A 24652-nucleotide genomic window follows, 5' to 3' on the forward strand; every position below is an offset into this window, starting at 1 on the left:
TAAGAAGATAATAACAGTAGCTTATTGAAGAAAATTTTATGTAAAATTTAAAACACCTGCAAAACTAGATGTAATAGTATGATGACACTCCATTTACCCGCCACTCAACTTCAGTAGTTTTTACCTCATGGCCAAACTTATTTCATCTATATTCTTACCTACTTCCCTTACTCCCATGTTATTCTAAGACAGATCCCAAACATCACATCATTTCATCCATGAATATTTCAGTATTCTAAAGATTATAACCATAATAGCATCACCATACTTGAACATTAATACTTTCTTAATATCAAAGAAAAAAGTCCATGCTTACATTTCCAGGTATCTTGGAAATAGCATTTTTTCTCTTTGTTTTTGAAGTTTGTTTGAATGAAGATACAGGTGAAATCTATACTTTGAGTTTGTTTGATATGTCTCTTAACCCTTTTTTATAAATCTGTAGGTTTTCCCTCTATCTTCTCTTCTTCCTGCAATTTATTTATTAAAGAAGTTAGTTTTTTTTCCTTGAGTTTTTCTATAGTATAGATTTTGCTGAATATACCCATATGGTGTTGCTTAACATGTTATTTCTCTGTCCTCTGGATTTGTTATAAATTGGTAGTTGGATGCAGAGTTGTGCTGTCTAGTATGGTAGCCATTAGCCACATGGGGCTATTAAAATTTTTTTAGTTAAGTAAAAAATTTAATTAGTTACACTAGCCACATTTCAAGTGCTGCTCAATAGCTAATGCAAATCTAATGCCTACCCTATTAGACAGGGCAGATCCAGAACATTTCCATCATTACAGAAACTTCTAATGGAAAGGTCTGACTGCAGGTTTGATGAGATTTGATTTGATTTTTTTTTTTCCTTTTTGTTTTAAAGACAAAGGGATGAGCAAGATTATTTCAAGATGGTGGTGTGTTCTTTGATCAGGAGGCATGAAGTATTTGTTTCATATGTTAAGAACTGTTAAGAATTATAAGCTAGTGATATTCTACCATTCATTTTTTATTATCTTAAAAAGAGACACTATCTGTTATCTGCTTATGCAGTATTTCAGTTTGTATAGAAAAAGCAAGATAAATGCTGCTTTTTCTCCCCTGCCTAGCCTACTTTTTTGTTCTTTACCAGTTTTCAAAATAATGAATTGGTTTAGTAGCATTCTTCAAAGATGGCCAATACATGTTTTAAAGGTATTATTATGAATTCATGACTTTAAACATATTTGCAGTTTCAAATGGTTCAAGCCTTCACATACTAGGATAGTAATTGATAGCTTCCTTGCAGTTTGGTATGACAAAATATTCTAGCTCATCTTGTATACTGCCCACAGCAGACATGTAATCAGTTGTTTTTCCCAAGGAGCCCTGTTTCCTACAGTGGGAAAGCCCAGTATGGGACCTGGGGTGCTTATTGCTATTGAGTTGATCACTGTTTCTAGGTCTCAGATGAATTTAAATAGTACTTTTTAGAAGGCGTTACCATGGTTTCATTGGTTAATCATCATGATGTTCCTTTGATTATCAGCATTTTCCTACATATTTTACAAATGTGGAAGAGGTTCAATGACATGCCCAAGAATATGCAGCACTTTAGTTGCAGATCTATCAGAACGGGAGTTGGTGAGTTCCACTCCTATTGTTTGTCCACTGAGCCATCCTACTTCTACTAGGATAAAAATAAGCACTCTGTTGCTTTCTTTGAAAGCAAATAACAGTTCTTAGATTTTAGAAATTTGTATTAAAAAATCATTTTTTAATGTGTGGGTTGTATATTTAACTTACACACTTTCTTGTGAGTATATAAAAAATAAAATTATGAACTAAAATACAGAATAAGTATTTTTACTCATCTCATTTTCTGGGTATAATTTTTATTTAACCTAAATTATGCATTGTTGCATATTCAGAATAATATTAAAATATATTAAGAATCTTATAATCACCAAAATTCAAAATAACCACATCACAAGTATATTTATGTATAGTTTGGTACATTAGCTAGAAACCCAATTAAGCAGTCATGCCTTTCTTTTTTCTTTTTCTTTTTTTACCATCACATTAATGGAAATTTTCTCTTTATTTATTTATTTTTTACCCTCATACATAACATCCTGACCAGTATACTCATAGTTCTAGTACAGCTTGTCATGTCTTCTCCCTCCACCCCAAACCCTCCCCTCCCCCTCGCTCCCCTCAGTTTTCTTTTTAGGCAATTTGTTATAGCTTTGATCTCATTCATCTGCCATGTTTACTATATGAAGTTATTACTATGCAGGACATTGTGCTAGGAGCTATAATGATACAGAGCAGAAAGCGTGGTCCCTTCCAAAGATTTTGTAGGGTTAGAGCTAGTTGCATAACCAGATGCATAAATCACATGGTTTGAGCTGCTTCCCTTGTTAATAAAGATAGAGCCACTTTGAGGTGGCTAGTCTGTTACTAATATCTCTAATGACTAAGCTTGCTTTCTTTCCTCCCCCGCCCCCCCACTTTTCAAAGACGATGGGAAGGAAGAACCGCCGACCACGTTACTTTGGGTCCAGTACTACTTGGCACAGCACTACGACAGGACTGGGCAGCCGTCTGTTGCTCTGGGGTACATAAATACCGCTATTGAAAGTACACCCACGTTGATAGAACTCTTTCTTGTGAAAGCTAAAATCTATAAGGTAAAAATCTTTTCTCCTCTTTTCTTAACGATGCAGTGAGACACAAATTAAGAAAACACATGCTATAGAGTCTGAATGCGGTAAGAGAAATGGCGTATTTGATAGCTCGCAAAACATGGAGCAACAGATATAGTACATTTCTCAGTCTGATTACTTTGAGACTTGTCGTGGTCATGCTCATTTGCTCACCCATCTGTATCAGTTTATGTACAAACACAAGTATACATATATACATATGGTCATTCATATATATGGTTGTTCATACACGTATCTGGTTATTTTCTTGGTTTTAAGTAGCAAGGCTATAGATAATAAAAAATAATTACATTTGCTGTGAAATGTTTGTTTCTATTAACATTTCAGTAAGCTCATATATATCAGTATCTGGTAATCTTAAAATGAAACTGAAGATGTCTACTATGAATTCTACATATTACCTCTTTGCCTCTTCAACTTCTGGGTCTTGCTTGAGAAAAATCATCTTAAAATAAAGTTACTGCTTTACTATCTTAATACAAATACAATTTAGTAATAAAAGCTCTTGGGGAAGAGATTGTAAACCAATAATTCATTTACCAAAAAGTTATGAAATTAAGTAATTTTTTTGAAATTAATTTTTTTATTTATTTTTGGCTGCGTTGGGTCTTCGTTGCTGTGCGCAGGCTTTCTCTAGCTGCGGCGAGTGGGGGCTACTCTTCATTGTGGTGCGCAGGCTTCTCATTGCGGTGGCTTCTCTTGCTGCGGAGCACGGGCTCTAGGCGCGCGGGCTCAGTAGTTGTGGCTCGTGGGCTCTAGAGCGCAGGCTCGGTAGTTGTGGCACACAGGCTTAGTTGCTCCGCGGCATGTGGGATCTTCCCAGACCAGGGCTCGAACCCGTGTCCCCTGCATGGGCAGTTGGATTCTTAACCACTGCACCACCAGGAAGTCCCCCAAGTAATGTTTTAAAAGCACTTTTTTAAAGCCAAGTAAGGCTCATTAGTTTTGTGACCTTGCCGAATGGACTAGTTAGACGAAGTAGAATGAGGCTCATTGTCCACCAGTGGTCCTAATGTAATGTTTCCATGGTTCTTGTGGAGTAGAGATTTGACCATCCTTTTGCCTTTTATGACCTTTACATTAAATTATGTTGTTCTGGCTTAAAGATTTTGATTATTATTTATTCTTTGATTCAACAATTATTTTTGAGCATTCACTATGTACCAGGCACTGTTGTAGTGTGTAGTCAATGAGGTTATAACAGTAGACAAAATTTTTAAAACAAATCTTTACTATCAGAGAGCTTATATTCTACATCGCCAGAAAGGTATCAGAACTTATATTTCTGATAAGTTAGAATGTATGCATTCTGTAGAATGTATGCATCTACATTGATTAGGGTCGTAAGAGACAGAAGATTACTGTTTCTTCCATTTGTGTTTTAGTTATTTATGAACAGGAAACTAATTACTTGCATAGTAAAATTAGCATACTCTGACTGGTTTATTTTGCTTTTGTACCCTGTTATTATTAGCATGCTGGGAATATTAAAGAAGCTGCGAGGTGGATGGATGAGGCCCAGGCCTTGGACACAGCAGACAGATTTATCAACTCCAAGTGTGCAAAATACATGCTAAAAGCCAATCTGATAAAAGAGGCTGAAGAAATGTGCTCGAAGTTTACAAGGGTTTGTACAGCTAGTTTTCTTGCTTGTGAATAAATAGTTCATACTTGTATACCTTGTTTAGTTTTCAGAGTTTACATCTGATATTTTTAATATCAAGACAGGATTTTAATTAAGTTGCCTTATCAGAAAAAACTGAAATCAATATTAGTATAAAACATCATTTTTTTAATATGGTTGTGCAGTGGGTTTTTAAACTCTGATTTATATTGATGTATGTTCAATTGAAATTTTTAAGGGCGAAGGGAACTAATATTAATTGAACATCTGCCGTGTGTTACTGTTCTGTTTCTTATGTTACTTTCCATCCCCAATTATGTAGACCTTCTGATTAATCATTTACAAGGCTATATATGTATATTTTTTTTAGTGGTTAGAAATACAATTCTAATTTCTTTCACATATTAACTATTCCCTCTTACCCTGAGAATGGTTTAAAAAATTAGAAAATTATTTTGAAAGAATTCAAATCAGTTGACCATCTTTCCTTCTTAAATCCTATGGTGGAATAATGTATTTGATAAGAAATTGTCTTTGAGTATGTGTGCTTTTCATATAGGAAGGAACATCAGCGGTTGAGAATTTAAATGAAATGCAGTGCATGTGGTTCCAGACAGAATGTGCCCAAGCTTATAAGGCAATGAATAAATTTGGTGAAGCACTTAAGAAATGTCATGAGATTGAGAGAGTAAGTACCACATACATAAAAGTTTCTCATTTCATTTTGTTACACATTGAAAGTTTTGAGGTAATCCTATAGTTTTTTCTTTTCTCTCACCTTATAATGTATAGTAAGTGATTTCTAAAAACCAGTGTTCATATTTTTCAAATTTTATAATGGAAATAATATAGACTATATTAAGCAGACTTCCCCATTGTCTACTCTTCCTGCCGGAATTCTTGTAAGAAACTTAAGGGAAAGTTTGTATCTTGGCTGTGTTTTCATTGATTTCTGAATGTTTCTGCTTCTTCATTAATACATACAAAGCTCATTAAGCTATCCCAGAAAGCTGTTGATTGGTGGTGCCTTATGCCCTGATAAATATTATTTATAAGCTTTGAAGCCTTTTCACAGTATTTCTGTAACCTATGTAATTCCTCATGTTATGATAAATTTATTCTTTTCTTAGTCCTTTTCACTTCTGAGTCATTTCTATCACTAGTAGTTGGCTTTCATTTTTTGTGATTTTCATATATAAAAATAATTTATATAATTTCATGCTTGTTCTGTTATTAAGTCGAGAACCCCAGAGCTTAGTTGAAATGTGTTAGCTTCTGGTTGCTTGACTTACTCACTGATTGATTTCTCTCCCACATACCAGCATTTCATTGCATAGAATTCAGATTTGTATTCTCAGAAAAATTACCATATACTGCAGTATTAAAATCCTTTGCAAATTGTTCTAAATATAAAAGACTGAATGTTTAACATGTAAATCTACTGTACTGCACTATTATGTATGCTAATAAATTCTGTTGGATTTGTCCTGATAGCTTTACTTAAGTATGATTAAGGAAGGAATAAATATATATATTTTAAAGCATTGTGTTTCCTTTCATTCAACAAGTAATTCAGTGCCTTATATATGCCATTATACTATGCTAGGTGATGGCCAATTATATTTGCTTATTTGATATGCAAAGTATTTAAATTGAATTATTGTCATTTTTAATATTCTAAAATTTTACTGATTTTTTTCATGCCTAGGAAACAAGTAATTCCAAGGCTTTCATTTTTGTAGTTTCTTTGCTATTGCTATACTTCACTGTAATAAAAAAGATAATTTTGTTAGCATTTTATAGAAATCACTGATGACCAGTTTGACTTTCATACATACTGTATGAGGAAGATTACCCTTAGATCATATGTGGACTTATTAAAACTAGAAGATGTACTTCGACAGCATCCATTTTACTTCAAGGCAGCAAGAATTGCTATAGAGATCTATTTGAAGCTTCACGACAACCCCCTTACAGATGAGAATAAAGAACGTGAAGCTGATACAGGTATAATAAAGAGTTCTTATTGTTTCTGTGGTATGTATGTGTGTACTTATGTTTTTGTGTAATGTAGATTTTTCCTGAGCTTCTTTTTTTTTTTTTTTTTTTTTTTGGCTGCGTTGGGTCTTTGTTGCACTCAGGCTTTCTCTAGTTGCAGCGAGCGGGGGCTACTCTTCGTTGAGGTGCGCAGGCTTCTCATAGCGGTGGCTTCTCTTGTTGTGGAGCATGGGCTCTAGGCGCGTGGGCTTCATAGTTGTGGCTCACGGGCTCTAGAGCGCAGGCTCAGTAGTTGTGGCGCACATGTGGGATCTTAGTTGCTCCGCGGCATGTGGGATCTTCCTGGACCAGGGCTCGAACCCGTGTCCCCTGCATTGGCAGGCGGATTCTTAAGCACTTAGCCACTAGGGAAGTCCATTTCCTGAGCTTTTTATTAAGCACCTTGTGGGACGATGTTATACATGCTTTAAAAAATGGTGATGACTGTTTTGTGAATTTTTCTAAGCAGCAAAAGAAAAATACCGTTTACTTTAGTCTTTCAAAAGTTAAGCAAGAATTTAATTTGTAACTGATCATTAGCTTTTAAGGAGTTGAATTTCATGAACTTTACATTTAATATCTGGTTTACCCAATACTATAAATTGTTAAGTACAATACTATACTAATTTTATATTAGTGTTGGAACTCCACATTAGTGTTGGCCGTCAGTATATCTAGTTATTTCTCCTTTTAGTAATAATGAATAATTAACCTACTAAAAGGTAAATACTGCTTGAACATTAAAACCCAGCTTAGAATTAAGCCAGTAAAATTGCTCAATGATTTACCATTTGACCAGTTTTAACATGCCATTTTTATAGCAAGATGTCAGGATGTGTAGGGAGAAGTCTTCCTTAGTTAATTATTTGGGAACGGATCTCAGCATAAAAGTGACCTAGGAATGTAGAAAGATAAAAAATTAATTGTTCATCCAAATATTTTGTGACATTTTCATGGCAAAAATGTTACAGGAGTTGGGACATAAAAACCGTGTCAGATTTTTTTTCTTCAGTCCTGAGCTTATGCCTCTCCTGAGGTTATGTTGGTTACTTTCGATATTTCCTCCTGCTAAAGACCTTTGGATCTTTCTGTTAATTTGTTGTTAAATTATATTTCCTGTTGCCTAAGAACAATTTAGAACTTTCTAAGGTCACATATAGAAACCCTTATACAGATTTCACTTGAATCTATCTGTCTTCGCTTCTTCAACTGGCAAGAAGATGCCAATGAGAATCTACAGGACAATTTATAATTGAAGCTGAGAGCAGTGATCCTCTGGCTTCTTTTGTTTACCTTCCTTTTTTAAAATAAATAAATAAACTTATTTATTTATTTATTTATGGCTGCGTTGGGTCTTGATTGCTGCGCACTGGCTTTCTCTCGTTGCGGTGAGCGGGGGCTACTCTTCCGTGCGGTGCATGGGCTCCTCATTGTGGTGGCTTCTCTTGTTGTGGAGCACGGGCGCTAGGCACATGAGCTTCAGTAGTGGTGGCATGCGGGCTCAATAGTTGTGGCTTGCAGGCTCCAGAGCGCAGGCTCAGTAGTTGTGGCGCTTGGGCCTAGTTTCTCCGCGGCACGTGGGATCTTCCCGGATCAGGGCTCGAACCCGTGTCTCCTGCGTTGGCAGGCGGATTCTTAACCACTACGCCCCCAGGGAAGTCCCTGTTTACCTTCCTGTTCACTCTTCCTGCCTTCCACCTCTTCTTCAAATTATGCAAATAATGCACAATTAACTCTTAACATACAAAGTTGAAACAACTTAGAAAAATAACTAGCAAACGTGAAAATCCCCTTTCCCTTTTCTCCTACCCACAGGCTATCTTCTTTCAAAGGGCTATCCCTATGAAATGTTCAATTTCCTTTGTGCACAATTACCATCTTCAGAGCTTTATGTGCACACATGCTCTACACACACCTTTCAGGGTAGTTCTTGTGGTGGTTTTGTTCGTTTTATTTTTGTAGCCCATAAATGGGATGATATGATTCATAGTGTTCTGAAATTTATACTTTTTCCCCTTCTTTTTATAGTATTGTTCCATGTCTGGGCACAGCTAATATCATCATCAGTCATTTTAATGGCTATGTGGGAATCCATGTGGGTCCCCCCCAACCCCTTACAGTGTTACAGTAAATGTCCTGTAGGTCATCATTATGCACATATTTTATTATGGATTGTTAGAAGTGGAAATTGCTAGGTCAGAGAGTATGAGAAATGTATAAAATTGCCTTCCATAAAAGGTTTTTATTGCCACCAACAGTGTACTGATATTTTATTTTATTGCTAACACTGAAAATTGTCCATCCTTTACATTTTTGTTACTTTGGGGAGAACATCTAATTTATAATTCCTAGATTTTTAAGAGTGGAACACCTGCGTACGTTTTCATGTGGCCTTTAGGTTTCTTATGTGAATTGCCTGTTCATATCTTTTGCCCGTTTTATTTTGAAACTTCTTGGTTCGTAGGAGTTCTGTACATACTCAGGACTGTAATCCTTATTTATGTGTTGCAAATATTTTCTTCCTGTCACTTAGGTCTTAACCTTTATTTACAGTGGGTGTCTTTCTTTATGTAAAAGCTTTAATTTTTCTGAAATCAAAGTTTTTTAGTCTTTTATGGCTTCTGGGTCTTGCTTAGAAAGGCTTTTCTCCTTCAAAATGTAAAATATATTTATAAATATCTTCTATGTTTTCTTATAATACTGGCTTTGTTATTTTTACATTTGGCTGTTTAATCATCTGGAGATAATTTTTATATGTGATGTGAGGTGGAGGGTAGCTTTTTTTTATCCCCACATAAAAGACTGCTGACTCCTAAATAGTACTTATTAAATAGGTTGTCCATATTCCCCACTCTTTTAAAATGCCACTTTTATCCTGAAGTAAGCTCTGAAAAAATACTTTGGTGGGTTGTGGGCATGGTGTCTTGTTCTCACATATATTAAAACTTACTATAAAGACACAGTAAAACTATGTTGTATTGACATCAGTATACGGGTTTCTCTTCTTATCCGTTTTTCTCTTCTTAATCTAACACTATGTCTTTCGATTTTTCTTGGTTTATGTTAATTTTTGCTTATGTAAGAACTGTAGAGTTAATTGATCTTCCAGAAAGTTTCTTTTGGAGTTTTAATTTGAATTGCATTTAACATATAAATTACTGTTTGGGGATCAGGAAATCTTAAACAACATTGAGTCTTCGCATACTAGAATGCATGTATCTCCTATTTACTTTTTAGTGTAATTGTTGTGTTATAACTTTAGCAGATTTACTCTTTGCATTTTCCTTACATGTCCCCCTTTCCCATTACAGTATTCCAAATGAATACTGTTACAGCTTTTGTATGTTGGTATCCTTATTGAACGTTGATATTAGGTTTAGTAGATTTTTCAGTTGATTTAAAAAATTTTTCTATGTAGGCCGTTATATTAATCTGTAAGCAGTTTAAGTATTTATACCTCTTTTTTTCCCCCATGCCTTATTGCATTGGTTAGGGTTGCTGAAATAGTGCTGATTAACAGGAACAGTAGTTTGCTTGCTGCCTTTTTTTTTAGACACAGTGCTTCTAATGGTTCACCAAAAAGCTTGATATTTATAGCAAAGATCTTGTAGGTACCCTTTATTTGCTTGAGAAGTTATCTTTTGCTTCTCATGTTTTTACCCTTTCAGTAAACTTAAGAGTCTTCATATGACCAGATTTCTTTTATTTTGCCTTCTTATGTGTACGTTAGTTTGGCTGGGTAGAGTAGTCTAGATTCAGATGTTATTTTCTGTGTATACACATATACCTGCATATGTTCACATATACCCAAACCCAAATTTTTTTAAAAAAGATAATGCGGGCTTCCCTGGTGGCGCAGTGGTTGAGAATCCGCCTGCCAATGCAGGGGACACGGGTTCGAGCCCTGGTCTGGGAAGATCCCACATGCCGCGGAGCAGCTGGGCCCGTGAGCCACAATTACTGAGCCTGCGCATCTGGAGCCTGTGCTCCTCAACAAGAGAGGCCACGATAGTGAGAGGCCCGCGCACCGCGATGAAGAGTGGCCCCCGCTTGCCGCAACTAGAGAAAGCCCTCGCACAGAAATGAAGACCCAACACAGTCATAAATAAATAAATAAATAAGCAACCCCTCTCTTCAGTTTAAAAAAAAAAAAGATAATGCAATATTCTAGTGTAGTAGAATTTTCCTTTGGCTCCTCCTAAGCTAAAATTTTGAGTCTCTATTAAGTTCACACAAGTACTAGCTAATTTATGTAAACTTGAGACAGTGCCTGTCCAGATAATTAGTGCTAAATTATGTGAAACAGGATTAGGACTCTTAATGTCTATATTAATTTCCTATGTGGATTCCTTTCTCTATCTTGGTATGGCAATTATTGTGAACTGAGTTGAGTCCTCTTAAGGCAGTGACAGGTATTACAGAATAGGGTCACAAACTAGCCTATGGGCCAAATCCATACTGCAGTTTCTTTTGGTACATGAAGTTTTATTGGGACCTAGCCAAGCCCATTCATTTACATACTGTCTGTTGCTGTTTTTGTGCTATGACAGCTGAGTTTAGTTGCAACAGAGACCTGTGGCTTGCAAAGCGAAAAATATTTAGTATCTCGCCTGTTGAAGAAAAAGTTTGCTGACCCCTGGTGTAGCATAGTGGAAAGAGAGAGCTTAGATTTTGGAGGCAAAGTGAAGTGGATTTACATCCTTGCTCTGCCTTTTACTATCACTCTGAGTCATTATTTTTCTTCTGAAAACTCAGTTTTCTGATACATAAAATAATATTATGAGGTTGTGAGATTGTTAAATAAAATAATGTGTGTATTGTATCTAGTCTTGCAGTAAGGATGCAAGTGGTAGCAATTATTTCACACATCATTAAAAGGCCAGAATTTATGTGGCCACTCACGCAGTCTTGTGTTGTAATGTAGGATGTAATTTTTAGTTCTTGTTTGAAATTTTCTTTTCTAGTAGTAAGGAATTCTTTACCAGGAAAAAGAGAAACAGGTATATATTTGTTTTTATCCCTTGCTGCATAATAAATTACCCCCAAATTTAGCATCTGGAACCAACCATTTCCATAGGTCAGGAATTCAGAAGCATCTAGGTGGTTCAGGATCAGGGTCTCTTAGGAAGTTGTAGCTAAGATATTGGCTGGAGCTGTAGTCATCTGAAGGCTTGGCTGGGGCTGGAGGATCCATTTCCCGGATGGCTTACTCGCATGGCTCTTGGCAGGAGGCCTTAATTCCTTGGTCTCTCCAGAGGGTGTCTTGAGTTCCTCAAGACATGGCCACGCTAGAGAGCCAGGAGGAAGCCATAACACCTTTACTGTTCTCGTCTCTTGACATAACACCCTGCCACTTCCTTTACATTTTAATTGGTCGAGTGGGTCACCAGGTACAACCTATACTTGAGTGGGAAGGAGAAATCAAAGAATTTGTGGACATATTTTTAACTGCCATGTTCTGCATTCTGGACACAAATTATTTACATTCTTACATGCAAAATATACTTGCCCCTCTCAAGGCCTCCATAAGTCTCATCCCATTACAGCATTAGCTCAAAGTCCAGATTGTTATCTTGTGAATGAGGTTTTTTGAATATGGTTCTTTAGTGTAGCTCTTCAAGCAGAGTTCTTGATAGGAAATCCTGTGAACCAGTATAAAGTGGTGAGAGAGAGGTTAGGCACACACTGTAGACACAAAGGGGTGGTGAGTGGGGAACGGGAGGCACATTGGAGTTACTGGTTCATGTCAATTCTCAAGTCCAGTTGGGTCCAGGTTAGCAGTTCTTTGATGAGGACTCGAGACCTAGGAATAATTCTTTATGGATCTTGGCTCTGCCCTCTGGGTTCCTGGTTCTACCTTCTGAATCCTTCTTTTTTCTTGAAAGTTAGCATTTGTCTGCAGCTAAGTAGTGTCTTAATCTGCTTCCAAAATTTGGGGGTGGGTTGTCTGAAGACCTCTTTTCATTTTATACTATGTTCCTTTCAGTCCAAGTTTCTGTGTTTCTACCGTTATAATTCTCTTTTAAACTTCATGGATCTTTTGTGAATCTCATTGAAATCCACATGCACAAGTATCTTTGTCTACTTTGAGATTTTGCTGAGAGGACAGAACTTCTAAGTTTCTTAGAACGTCTGTTGTGTGATTGAGAGGATCTGTGGATCACACCCTTAAAATTTTTAAGAGAGCCTTTGTTTGACTGGTAACTAAGGCACCATTTTTCTGAATTCTGAGTCTTAACAAAAGATTTTAAAGCCAAATTCTCTGCTCTCCCTTTTGACATGTTTTCCTGGCAGTGCCCTGCGTTTGATCTGTGCTCAGCAGCCATTTCTGGAGAGGTTGAGAATTTTCAAAACCCTCAAGTCCCTGCTCCTTCCTTTAGTTTCTTTCTCTTGCATTTTTGCTAGAAGCAGCAAGAAGAATCAGGTGCCATCTTCAAACCTCTTCTCCACCCCCCCCCCACCCCCCCATGTTTTGGGGCCTAGAAATCCACCTAACGGGATCATCCAGTTCACTTGATGCATTTTATAAGTGTTGCTAAGCTGTCTGCCTCTATGTGATTATAAGTGTTCCTCACTTCACTTTAGCCCTCACTTGCAGCCTCTTCAAAATCTAGATATCTATTAATAGTCTAAGGCTCTAAAGCTTCCGTTAATTCTCTTTTCCAAGTCTTCTCACCTTTGGCCGCTCTCTGGTCCCAGAGCCACTCCCCACATTGTAGGGTTTTATTGCAGCAGCATCGCACTTCCAGGGACCAAAATATGTTGGTTGTCTATCGCTACATAACAAATTGCTTAGCAGATTTAAACAACAAACATTTATTTCCCAGAGGTACTGGGGACCAGGAATTCAAAAGTCACTTAGCTGTATGATTGGAAAGACTTAGGGTCTCTCAGGAGGTTGAAGTTGAGATGTCAGCCAAGGCACCTGAAGGATTGGAGAATCTGCTTCCAAGATGGCATGGCCAGAGGACTGCTCTTGGCCACACGGGTCTTTACATAAGGTGGTTTGAGTTTCTTCACAACATGACAGCTGGCTTCCTCTGAGTGCTCCAAGGGAAAGCAAGGAGGAATCCACAGTGCTTTTATGTCCTAATCTTGGATGTCATACACTTTCATTTCTAGTACATTCTATTAGTGAGAAGTGAGTCACTAAGTATAGCCCACATTTAAGGGAAAGGGAAATAGGCTCCACTTTTTGAAGGGAAGAATTTGTGGGCATATTTAAAAATCACCACAGTGGTGGTATATTTTAGAATGAGTTTTTTCATTTCTCATTATTGACAAGTATTTTCCAAATAAATACTGATTGTACATGTAGCTTTCAGATTTATTGCTTTAAGTCTAAACAGTACAGATTTTCCACTTTATTATGGCTTGTTTATCAGTGATCTCCAGTCTTTCTTTGAAACATTCTATAGTTGTACCTCAAGGGATATTGTTAATTTTTAATGTCAAATTTTAAATTTACTGTGTAGTTATTCATTATTCCTTCAACAAATATTTGAGTGTTTTCTCTGTGTTTTGGTGTGCTGCTAGGCCCTGACAATACAAAGATTACGAGTAAAGCAAGGTCTCTTCCACCAAGGAACTCACGGTCTAAAAGAGAAATAGATGTATAAACAAAGTATTCTGACAAGCAGAATATGTGAGGCACAGTGGCAGCACCGTTTGACAGGATTAGAGAAGGCATAACTAAGAAGGCATGGGGCAGTGCCATAGAGTTATGGAGCAGCTGGTCACATTCCTAGAATTGCAGGCGCTTTACTGTTGCTGGAGGAGCTCATGTGCTTTTGAGCTTTGCTGTGGTCGCCACAGTAGGGCTTCACCGGGTCTCACAAGTTTTTTGAGGAGGTCAGTGTTCTTTAACAAGGGTGGCGCTACTAAAAGGTACGCATAGGCACATGAACGTGTGTAACAGGGAAGATTTGTAGTGGGCGTTTATATGGGATATTACATAGTAATTGATCACTTCTAATCTGATTAACACACTGATAATTTTATTAACACTTGCTGCTTACAGCAAACATGTCTGACAAAGAGCTAAAGAAGCTACGTAATAAACAAAGAAGAGCTCAAAAGAAAGCCCAGATAGAGGAAGAGAAAAAAAATGCAGAAAAAGAAAAGCAGCAGAGAAATCAGAAAAAGAAGAAGGACGATGATGATGAGGAAATTGGAGGTCCAAAAGAAGAACTTATTCCCGAGAAGCTGGCCAAGGTACTTAAGAATAGTGTTTGGCACCATTGAGTGAAGTTTCATGACCACCTATTGTCATTTTATACGGTCTTATTCAGCCAATTTGATTATAGATTTTAGAGTAAAAAAATCACTTTAATTTTTAGCTTGCTTTCCCTTCCTTCCTTCCTTCCTTCCTTTTCTTCTCTCTCTCTTTTTTTCTGATTGTATCTCACATTTAAAACTTGAAATAATGATTCTGATCCAGAGTAATCTAGTATGGTATATTGGAAAGTTTTGGCTTTTGAGTCATTCTGATCTGGTACCACATATTAGCTCTTACACTTCATTGTGTATCTTGGACATTTTGTCTAACCTCTCTGATGGTTTTCTCAAATATAAAATGGGACTTGGAAAAATCCCTACTAGGCAGAAATGTTAGGACTAGAGAAAATATATGTGTAAAGAATGTAGTGTCTGTTGTAAGTGGTAACATTGAACTTTTTATATCTAGCCTAAATTGAGCTCGTTAAAAAGTGAATTCTGTATGTCTCTCTCTCACTCATGTTGTCAGTTTACAGTATTTCTTTATTATATTTACTATTTGTACCTAATATCTTAAAAGTCCTCAAATATTTTCCCCAAGCCAAAATCTTATCTGCCATTTTTAACTATTAAGCTGAAACCAAGGCATTCATTGTCCTGTGAATCATTTTCATCAGTAACATACATACGCACTTTTCTTCTGGCCCTTGACACCCTCCTACTCCACGTGCAGATAATTGCATGATTTACTATGTTAAAGCAATATAGTAAGCATATTGCCCTAGAGTTCAGTTTAGCCTTACTAGTAACTAAAAATTCAAAATCATTGATTGCTTTATAACTAAGGAAAATTATAATACCTACCGAATAGAGTTGGAAAATATTTTTAGAATTCTATCAGAGCAGATGGACAGTAATATCTCGTGGCAATATTACTATTTAAGAAGCATAGATAAACGTAGCTTGGATTTCACAAAGCTGTATTTACAAATAATTGTGTGCTTTCTAAGAACAAAGATACTGCCTTTTTATTGTTGTTGGGAAGAATATACAGGGATGTGAAGAAGCACCGAAAATTGACCTTTTAGGCCCCATGGAAAACTACAGAGTTACTCGGGGATAATACCAACTTTAGGGGCTTTTCATCTTTATGCCTCAGCTTCTTTTCTTGCTACCACTTTTACCACCATCACTGATTGCCTGCCACTGTCCTTCTTTCCACTTGCTTTCTCTCTGTCCCACAACTTTACTTAATGACTTTTTTCTTGTAGCTCTTTACGTCTCGCATTATAGTTCTTAAAGAGGGGATCTGTTTGGATTTAGTCAGTGTCTAATAAGGAGTACCCCACAGAGCAGAATTCTTGTACCAGGTCTCCTTATACACTATTCCATTTTCTTTGTATTTCACCTATAATGGCTGCTTTGGGGCCAGATGTCAAGTTGTAGTCTAATCATTTGTAGCTAGAGGGTTGTAGTCTCACAACAAAATAATGCCTACAGAAAGTGCTTCTGACTGCTTTATTGGAAAGGAGCCTAGTGGAAGGCACCCGGCTTCATGGACTGCTCTTCAGTATATGCTGTTCTTACCTGTTAGGCACATAACACCTTTCTCTTCCCAGGATAACTGCCTCCAAGATGCCCCCATCTGATAGCATCCACACTCACCCATATTGCAGTGAGGTGGCAAGGCCAGATTACACCAAACCCTCATAATCAGGAGGGACGCTGTAGGCTATTTAAAAAACTGCCTGCCAATTCTGGGTCTATAATCTGTAGTTGCCTTTTTTGGGGAGGGGGGTTACATTTCATCATTCTCCCAGGTAGTAAATGATAAATTCAGTTCACCAGTTCAGGATAATTTAAATAAATTAAAAGCATTGTCAAATTAGCAGTTATTCCAGTGAAGAAGGAGAGAAGGAAAATAGGAAGAGGTTTAGTTAGTGAGTTTAATATTGAATTAACTGAGTATAAATCTGAAAGCTTGGTGGAATCTCTATTGCTTGTTTATCCAGGTTATCATGAGGCAGTAGTTGGTAGTTGGTATTTATGAGTTTTCTCGTGTACCATCCATCCTATGTTCCTCCGTGCCTTTGGCCGGTGTTCATCTCAACTGGATTTTTTTCCTTCTATGCACACACATGTTCCTTATAAGGGTAATAAGTCTTTAGCACTCTGTCTGTATAGTGTTTATTTTTAAACTTCAGTCTTAAGCTAGTGTACGGTGTTAGACTTTGTGTTGCTGTGCTGGGAGTATAGGGAGATACACTCCTATACAACATATTTTAACACTTGGATTAGAGTTCAGGCCAGTTTATAAATTTTAAAATTGCATGTTAAAAAAATGCCCTTGCAAATGGCCCGTCAACACAGTGCAGTCCCTTTCTATATCTATTTAACTTAGGTAAATTCAGATCTTGACTGGATGTAATTTTTTTTCAAGACAGAGACAGAAAAGAGTATGCATGATGCTGGCAATTCCATTCAGTACTTCTCTCAGTGGACATAGGACCCCACCTGAGTTTGAGGTGGGGGAGGTATGACTGCCGTCTCAGTTCTTGTGCCTCTCAGAGTGTGACTATCTTGCTACAGTGATTGCGATTTTGGTACTTAAATGTGTGGTTTTCATACATATAATGCGAACTAGTGATATTATATATTCATATCTATATCTCTGTGTCTGTCTCAACAACTTCAGGGATTTTCAAGGGTAGTTTTGACTTTTTTTTTAAATCTTGAAGCACTGATTGTAGAACATCATCCCTATTTACATGCTTTTGTTTATATCCCCCTCTACTGCACTGTATATATGTAAATGTAGAAATGCAGTTAGCTTTATTTTGGTTATGTACCTATATTTTATCGTTTAGATTTAGCTTGACAAAATCTTCCCTGTGCGAGGCACACAGGAGCATGCGGGGACAAGAGACCCACATCTCCTTTGGGGGCGTATGTTTTCATTTATGAGAACTGCAGACAGAATTCATTCCTCTCTTTTTTCTTTCCAAATCAGATACTTGATTTCAGTCAGTGTAATGCTTGTCAGATGCTTGATTCCACTTCCCAATATCCTTTTTTGTTTCTATTTTATAATAATAACAGCCATATCTGCCTGGAGTAAATTATCCTGGTCAATACAGTGATCCTCATTTCAGTCTGTACCTCTTGAGGAATGAAAAGCTTGATGTACCTGGGTGGCAGTTTCAGTTTCCAGTCCTCTACCTTTCCCTGGTAACCATTTCTCCCCTGTATACCACAGATTCTAACTCAGTAGAGCATAGAGTCATGGGAATAAGAAGCAGAATATTTACAAATGTGAGAAAGGCATACTTATGAGGGCCCTTGTTTTCTCCTCTGTCTCTTGATATCTAGAGCTCTTAGAGTGATGCTGTCATATATTGATTTCTGGCATATGTCCTTAAGAATAATGGCTAGTGCTTTACATACTAGTACAAGGTAAATCCTATAGACACCGTTTATGGCTTGACTTGGTTTTGTTTGTTTGTTTGTTTTGTTTTGTTTTGTTTTTAATGCTATTAAATAATTTCCTTGGCCAGAAAATGTGTTGGTGAAACCACAATTTACTGTACTGGCAGAAGCATGTTGGACAGATATGGCATATCCGAATTCCATTGAGGGTAAATTGTTATTGCCTCTGTGATGAGAGAAGGTGAATATAGGACCCAGATGTTCAGTGCCCTTCTGATAAATATAGTGTTGTTCCCTACCTCCACCCCAGTCTACAGAGAATAGTCTTGTCTCAATACTCAGTCTAGGAGTAGAGTAGCACAATTATCTAGTAAGCATTATACTTGCCCGGTAATATCACAGATATGTAATTAGTACATTTATATAATTAATGAAGGGTGGTAGAGACAGAGTTCTGTAAATATAAATCTTTTCCAATGACATCTCACCAATAGTATGGCATTTGAATAAATGTAGATTTCTGTAGAATTTGTAGTGGAACAAAGCAACACAGAGTGGATATTGTACTATTTTTTGATAGCTTGATTATACTCAGCATTCACTCATTCTTTAATGTTCTCTACAGTTTTTAGCCCTTTTCATCCTATTGCACATCCCTTCTCTGTCTTTTTTTTTTTTTCCCTTGGCTATCTTACCTGTTTCTCATACTTTCTTTTCCTCATTTTGGTTCTATTTAATCTTCTTCTTTACTTGTTGGATAGTTTCTATCCAGAGATAATGTATAATCTCAACAGTTAAAAACCAGTGAGGAGTTCAAAATCCTCTTCCTTTAGATTATGGGTGGGTGAAATATGACAGTGTATTTCTGGGTGACTGGTAAGTGATTTTTAGCAAAAAAGTGTTTTTGATAGAAAGAGTAAATTCACATCCCCCCAAAATCTTGCTTCCATTTGTATAATATCTTTTATTTTTGTTAGGTTGAAACTCCATTGGAAGAAGCTATTAAATTTTTAACTCCGTTGAAGAACTTGGTGAAGAACAAGATAGAAACTCATCTTTTTGCCTTTGAGATTTACTTTAGGAAAGGTAGGCAATTAGGGTACAGTGGCCCTGATCAGACTGATCACGGAATTTCTCAGCTACAGCCGCCCAGTTCTGACAGCCTCAGCACTGTAGGGTGTTCTGGCAAATGCCAGTGCGGCTTCCTCACAGAGATGCCTCCTGTTGACAACATGCTGTGGGGAAGTACGATGATGTGATTATCTCTTCTGGAACATTAGCATCAAAAACAGATGTACAATATATAACCAGGATTAAGGTGAAATATAGGCATTATCATGTTCATATGTGGATAACATTTAGTAAATACATATAGATCTTAGAATAGTGTCTGATACACAGTAAGCATTAAATAAATGTCAGCTATTAGCCATTGTTTTAAATAGAAGATGTGATGTTTGAGGTGTATCTTGAAGAATGTACCATACTTCTAAAAGAAAAGATGCACAGAAGGGAAGAGTATCCATGAAGAAAACACAAGTGTGTGTAAGTAATGTTGAGGTTATCTATATTGCCTGAGCCACGTAAAGGATAAATGGAGGATCTTGGTTGCCAGATTTAGAATTCTTATAAGCTATACGTAGTAGATACTAAGAAGATTTTACAGTATTGAATTGATGTAATCCAAGTGGTTCATTGAAAAAAGTTTATCACTGAGGTGATACATACTGAAGGAAAGGGAAACTGGTTAGTAACATGTGACAAAAAGTTACTGCTTCAAACAGTGTAACTGTCCTGCTAAACGAGATAGAATAAAATGGCACCTCAGAATAAAATGGTACCTCTGTAGAGTACCCATGCTGGGACTTCCCTGGTGGTCTAGTGGGTAAGACTCCGCGCTCCCAGTGCAGGGGGCCTGGGTTCCATCCCTGATCAGGGAACTAGATCCCACATGCATGCCACAACCAAGAAGTCCACACGCTGCAGTGAAGGTCCGGTGTGCTGTAACTAAGACCCAATGCAGCCAAAATAAATAAATATTAAAAAATAAATAAAATAAATTTTAAAAATCATGTTTATCAAATGCCAGGAAAAGGTTGCTATATAACGTTTCAAAATAAGATTCAGAACTAGGTATAGTTTGATTTTAATCTTTATTAAGATATTTATATGAGTATGTAAAATAGAAAAGTAGCTGGGAAGAAAATAGATCAAAAGATAAGAGATTGTCTCTTGATGGAATTTGAGTGATTAAAATATTGTTTTATATTTTCTATTTTCCACAATGATTTTGTTATAATCTGGAAAATTAGTTTAATAAATAGTCAAGTAATTTTAAAACTTTTAACAGTTAACACAACTCTCTTTTAAACAAATATTCTTGCATGGAGCCCCAGAGTATAAAATACAAAAGCTGTTCTGCTTTAAGTGGTGAAAGGCAATCTAAATTCCATTCAGTTGGCTTCTTTGCTGTGTACTAACCTCTGAATCACTCTCCAGCGTTGCAACAGTGTGAAATGGGCAATGACAAAGGACATAGCAGTATTTTTAGCTTTCTGAGTGTAGGGGGTAAGGGAAAAGGAATTGTCAGAATTCAGGGTTTTGAATTTTGATATTTGGAGAATGATACCAAACTAGGGAAGTCTTAACAAAGAGGTGGTTATGGATGAGACTTGGAAGTGTGGTGAGTATTCGGGTGCAATTTTCCATGCATCAGGTGGAAACACTCCTGAAGCTTGGAAAACATGGGGGACGGGGTGGGAGGAGGCAGTGCTGAGAGAGACTCGCTGTCCTCGGAAAATGACTGAGGACATAACCTTGTTGAATACTATACCTTTTGAGGGGGAAGAGAAGCCAGGGAGTGACAGGGGAGGAACAGTCAGGTAGAAGGGAAACCATTTCACGTGTCACAAAACACAAGAAAGGCATAAACAGTATTAGTTTCAAGCGTAAACAATGACGTTTTCTAAGTAATGGGAAAAATTCGTTTATTTGACTATAAAAAAGAGGTCAGGGCATGAAATGGCTTCAAAATTTTCTTGTTTATATGGCATTAGTTCAAGTAATGTTGAATGCTATCTAAATTTTTTATACTTAATAAAACCTTTTTTTCTTAAAGAGTGTTGCGTGGAAAATATTAGCTAATGTTGCTAATCTGAGGAAATCATTTGCGTTAGTCATATGTTGCAGTTCAGATGTGATGGACTGTAAATGAGTTTTTCTATTTGTAATAAATTAGCCCTCCAAAGGAGGGCATCTCTTTTTATCAAATGATCAAAATATATCTTTTTCTTTTTATAGAAAAGTTTCTTTTGATGCTACAATCAGTAAAGAGGGCATTTGCCATTGATTCTAGTCATCCCTGGCTTCATGAATGTATGATTCGACTCTTTAGTACTGGTATGTTTTTGTTTTCCATTACTTAAGTATTTGACTGCAGTAGTTGATAGTGACTGTATAAGTGATTTGTACAAGTTTATCATAAACTCAATCATTTTAAGGCTGCTGTGTATTAAATCAGCTGAGGGGGAAAAAAAAGGGTTCTTTTCTTTGTGATAAAGGTCTTTATTTTCAGGCTAGAAATGTTACCTGATTTTGACATAGAATCATTCAGTCCAGATATTTGAGAATCACCTTTATTTCTGTTTCTAAAAAGTTAACAAGTTGAATTTTTGAATCATATTTCATTATGTAAAACTTCTTAGTAAATTGTTCTAAAATTAAAGTAGCTCTTTGAAATTGACCAGTTATCTCGTTTATCTATGTCTTTAGCACAGTTATTTGAGTCATAAAATCTTTGTCACTAAATACAGGTTAAAAAGAACTATAAAACAGTTGTACTTTTCAAAGGTTTAGACAGTAAGATCCGTACATTAGTTTTAACGCGAAGTAAAGCTACAGAATTTTAGAGCACGAAAGGTGGAATTTTATGCTAATTATCTCTCCTTTTATAGTTGAGAAATCTGGGACCCTAAAAGACTAAATTACTTATTTAAGATAACATCAATAATTAGTAATGAAGCAGGGATGAGAGCCCAGGTCTTCATATTGTTCTTTCTACTACAAGAGCTTTAAGTTTAGAATAAAGTACTCCTGTAGTCAAGTAGTGTTGTTTTTGTTTTTCTTTTTAAGTGACTGGATAAGGAGAAATTAAATCTTTAATAGAACAGTTTGCAGAATTTGGAAATACTATTAAATTAGCTATCTCATTGCTGAATACTTAACCCCATGTGAACCCATCCATCATATAAAAATAAAGAGATTAAACCAAGCATCCCGGTCATTCTTTTGAAAAATGCTAAATTGTCCCAATTAAGAACATTGTTTTGACTTCTAAGAAAAAGTAAAGCCTTATTTAAATCATATTTATGCTTGTCAAAAAAATGATTCCTGTTACAGAAACTGAATCATAGAAAAATTTTCCTCAATTTTTAAAAATTCTGAAGTAATAAGTAATGTAACCACATTATAGAAAATAGAAGAAATAATTGCTGTATTTAGAGAAAATAAGGGAGTTTCTTTTTAGTCTCTTTTTTTTGTATTAAAAATAACTTTTAAGGCTAGAAACAAGTCTTATTTAATTCATTCTCAGTTAGAATGGAGTGCGTTTAAACTATTTTCAATGTATACATACTTTGTTTTTATATAGTCAATTCTTTCCTGAAAGGTAATAAAATAATACATATAAATTTTATGGAGTTAGAGACTTTCCTTTGAAATACAAATTAAAAGTGGCATATTTAGATGTATTTGCTTGTAATGAGTGTGTGGATTGATGAACATATGACCATTTTCTTGCAACAGTTGTTTCAGAAAATTAAAATGCTTATGGACTTCAGAGGAACGAAGGCAGAATGGTCCTGGCATTCAAAGTTAGAATGACTGAGTGGAGTTAATGTTAGCTGTGCCCATTGCTCCAGGGGTTCAGCTGACATCATTGTCAGGAAGAGATTTCCTTATTTTCACTAGATTTCGGCATCTTTGTTACTGTAACTCACAGGGTTCCTTTAACTAATATATTTGGTTCTTGAGAAGAAGATTTGATTTTGAAGTAACTTTTCAGGAACACATTTGTCATGTTAAGTTATATTGTAGTAACTTCTTTACAAAGAAATCCTCACAAGTAACACCTTTCCAGAGGGGGGGGAGGTGAAAACAATGCCTCCGCACTTATTTTATCAGTTGTAGAGACTTCTCTAAGTGAAGGTTCATTTCAGCATGGTCATGGGCAGCTTCCAGATCTCCAGAATGTTGTTATACTACCAATGTAGATAATAACTGCTACACGAAGTCACTTACTGTATAGGGTATTCCCTCCCCCGTTTTTAATTAGGAGGATGATATTACCACTTTGAAGTTTTTCACTTTTTTTTTTTAAGTTGTAGAATTTAAAGCAATTTTAATTATATTTCTGGTCAGTTCTAAGTAAAAGATAGGAGCTTAGGTATTCAGTTGTTTTTTTTTTTTTTTTTTTTTTTGTTTTTGTTTTGTTTTGTTTTTTTTTAAATTAATTTATTTATTTTTTTAATGCTATTCTTCTCTGCTTACATTCTTTTTATTTATGTATGTATGGCTTTGTTGGGTCTTCGTTTCTGTGCGAGGGCTTTCTCTAGTTGTGGCAAGCGGGGACCACTCTTCATCGCGGTGCGGGGGCCACTCTTCATTGCGGTGCGCGGGCCTCTCACTATCGCGGCCTCTCGTTGCCGAGCACAGGCTCCAGACGCGCAGGCTCAGTAATTGTGGCTCACGGGCCGAGTTGCTCTGCGGCATGTGGGATCCTCCCAGACCAGGGCTCGAACCCGCGTCCCCTTCATTGGCAGGCAGACTCTCAACCACTGCGCCACCAGGGAAGCCCCCAGTTGTTTTAATATTGCCTTATATGTTTATATTCCCTTAAATGCTTTTAAAATTAGTATTATTTGATCACTTTGATCTACCGTGAATCTTACATCATTTTCCTCTCTCATTTGTACAAACTCATTTCTTCCTTTTCCCTGCAGATTATTTTTCTTCCATACTAATGTATTCCCCCCACCCAAAAAAAACCACCTTGCTTAATTAATACTCTCATTTATTTATTTTGTCATTTTGAGTAGTAAATCACTTAGTAGGTTGTGCTATAACCTAGTAGTGAGTAGTCATTATCTCACACAAAATATGACCATATTCTACCCAATTAGCAAAAAATGCTGGCTAGCCTGGGAACCCAGGGAAACTCCTTTTGCTAAGAATCAGCCCCTTCTTCAGTGTGACTTTTAACTGTTGGTGATTACTAGGTTTATTTAATCTGCTAATAAGCTAATAGCATGAACCAAACATGATTTTAATTTTAGGATATCTGAGGACTCAAATCATAAGCCTCTTAGAAAAGGTTTTATTCCCCTACCCACAGTTATTTCTTTTTCTTGATTCATTCACAGGACTTATTATTGTATCGTGGAAGATAATTAGGTAGTCTAAGATTTTTTACTTTCTTGAGACCTCAGTATTTTTTGGTTAGTTTTTATCAATTTCAAAGGATTTTTAGATTGACTCCCCGCCCTTCATTAGTCTTCAGCCATAAAAGCTTACCTAATAAATCTTCGGCATTTGAGGCTGCCCCTTTTCTTAAAGGTACAGGTGGAACTTCCTTATATAGAATTCCATAGGACATTCT

At 36.5% G+C, this 24652-nt stretch overlaps 1 protein-coding gene across 2 annotated transcripts in view; it reads left to right on the forward strand.

The window, feature by feature from the left end:
* The window catches only part of NAA15 (N-alpha-acetyltransferase 15, NatA auxiliary subunit), a 76640-nt gene that overhangs the window by 44459 nt on the left and 7529 nt on the right, over positions 1-24652 (forward strand). For both annotated transcript variants that reach the window (XM_059923632.1, XM_059923631.1), the window contains exons 11-17: positions 2488-2657; positions 4168-4320; positions 4877-5005; positions 6111-6324; positions 14375-14568; positions 18975-19083; positions 21298-21396. In XM_059923632.1, the coding sequence (XP_059779615.1) occupies positions 2488-2657; positions 4168-4320; positions 4877-5005; positions 6111-6324; positions 14375-14568; positions 18975-19083; positions 21298-21396 (1068 nt within the window). The remainder of the gene's footprint in view (positions 1-2487; positions 2658-4167; positions 4321-4876; positions 5006-6110; positions 6325-14374; positions 14569-18974; positions 19084-21297; positions 21397-24652) is intronic.

The sequence above is a fragment of the Balaenoptera ricei genome, chromosome 5 (assembly GCF_028023285.1).
Source record: "Balaenoptera ricei isolate mBalRic1 chromosome 5, mBalRic1.hap2, whole genome shotgun sequence".
NCBI lineage: Eukaryota > Metazoa > Chordata > Mammalia > Artiodactyla > Balaenopteridae > Balaenoptera > Balaenoptera ricei.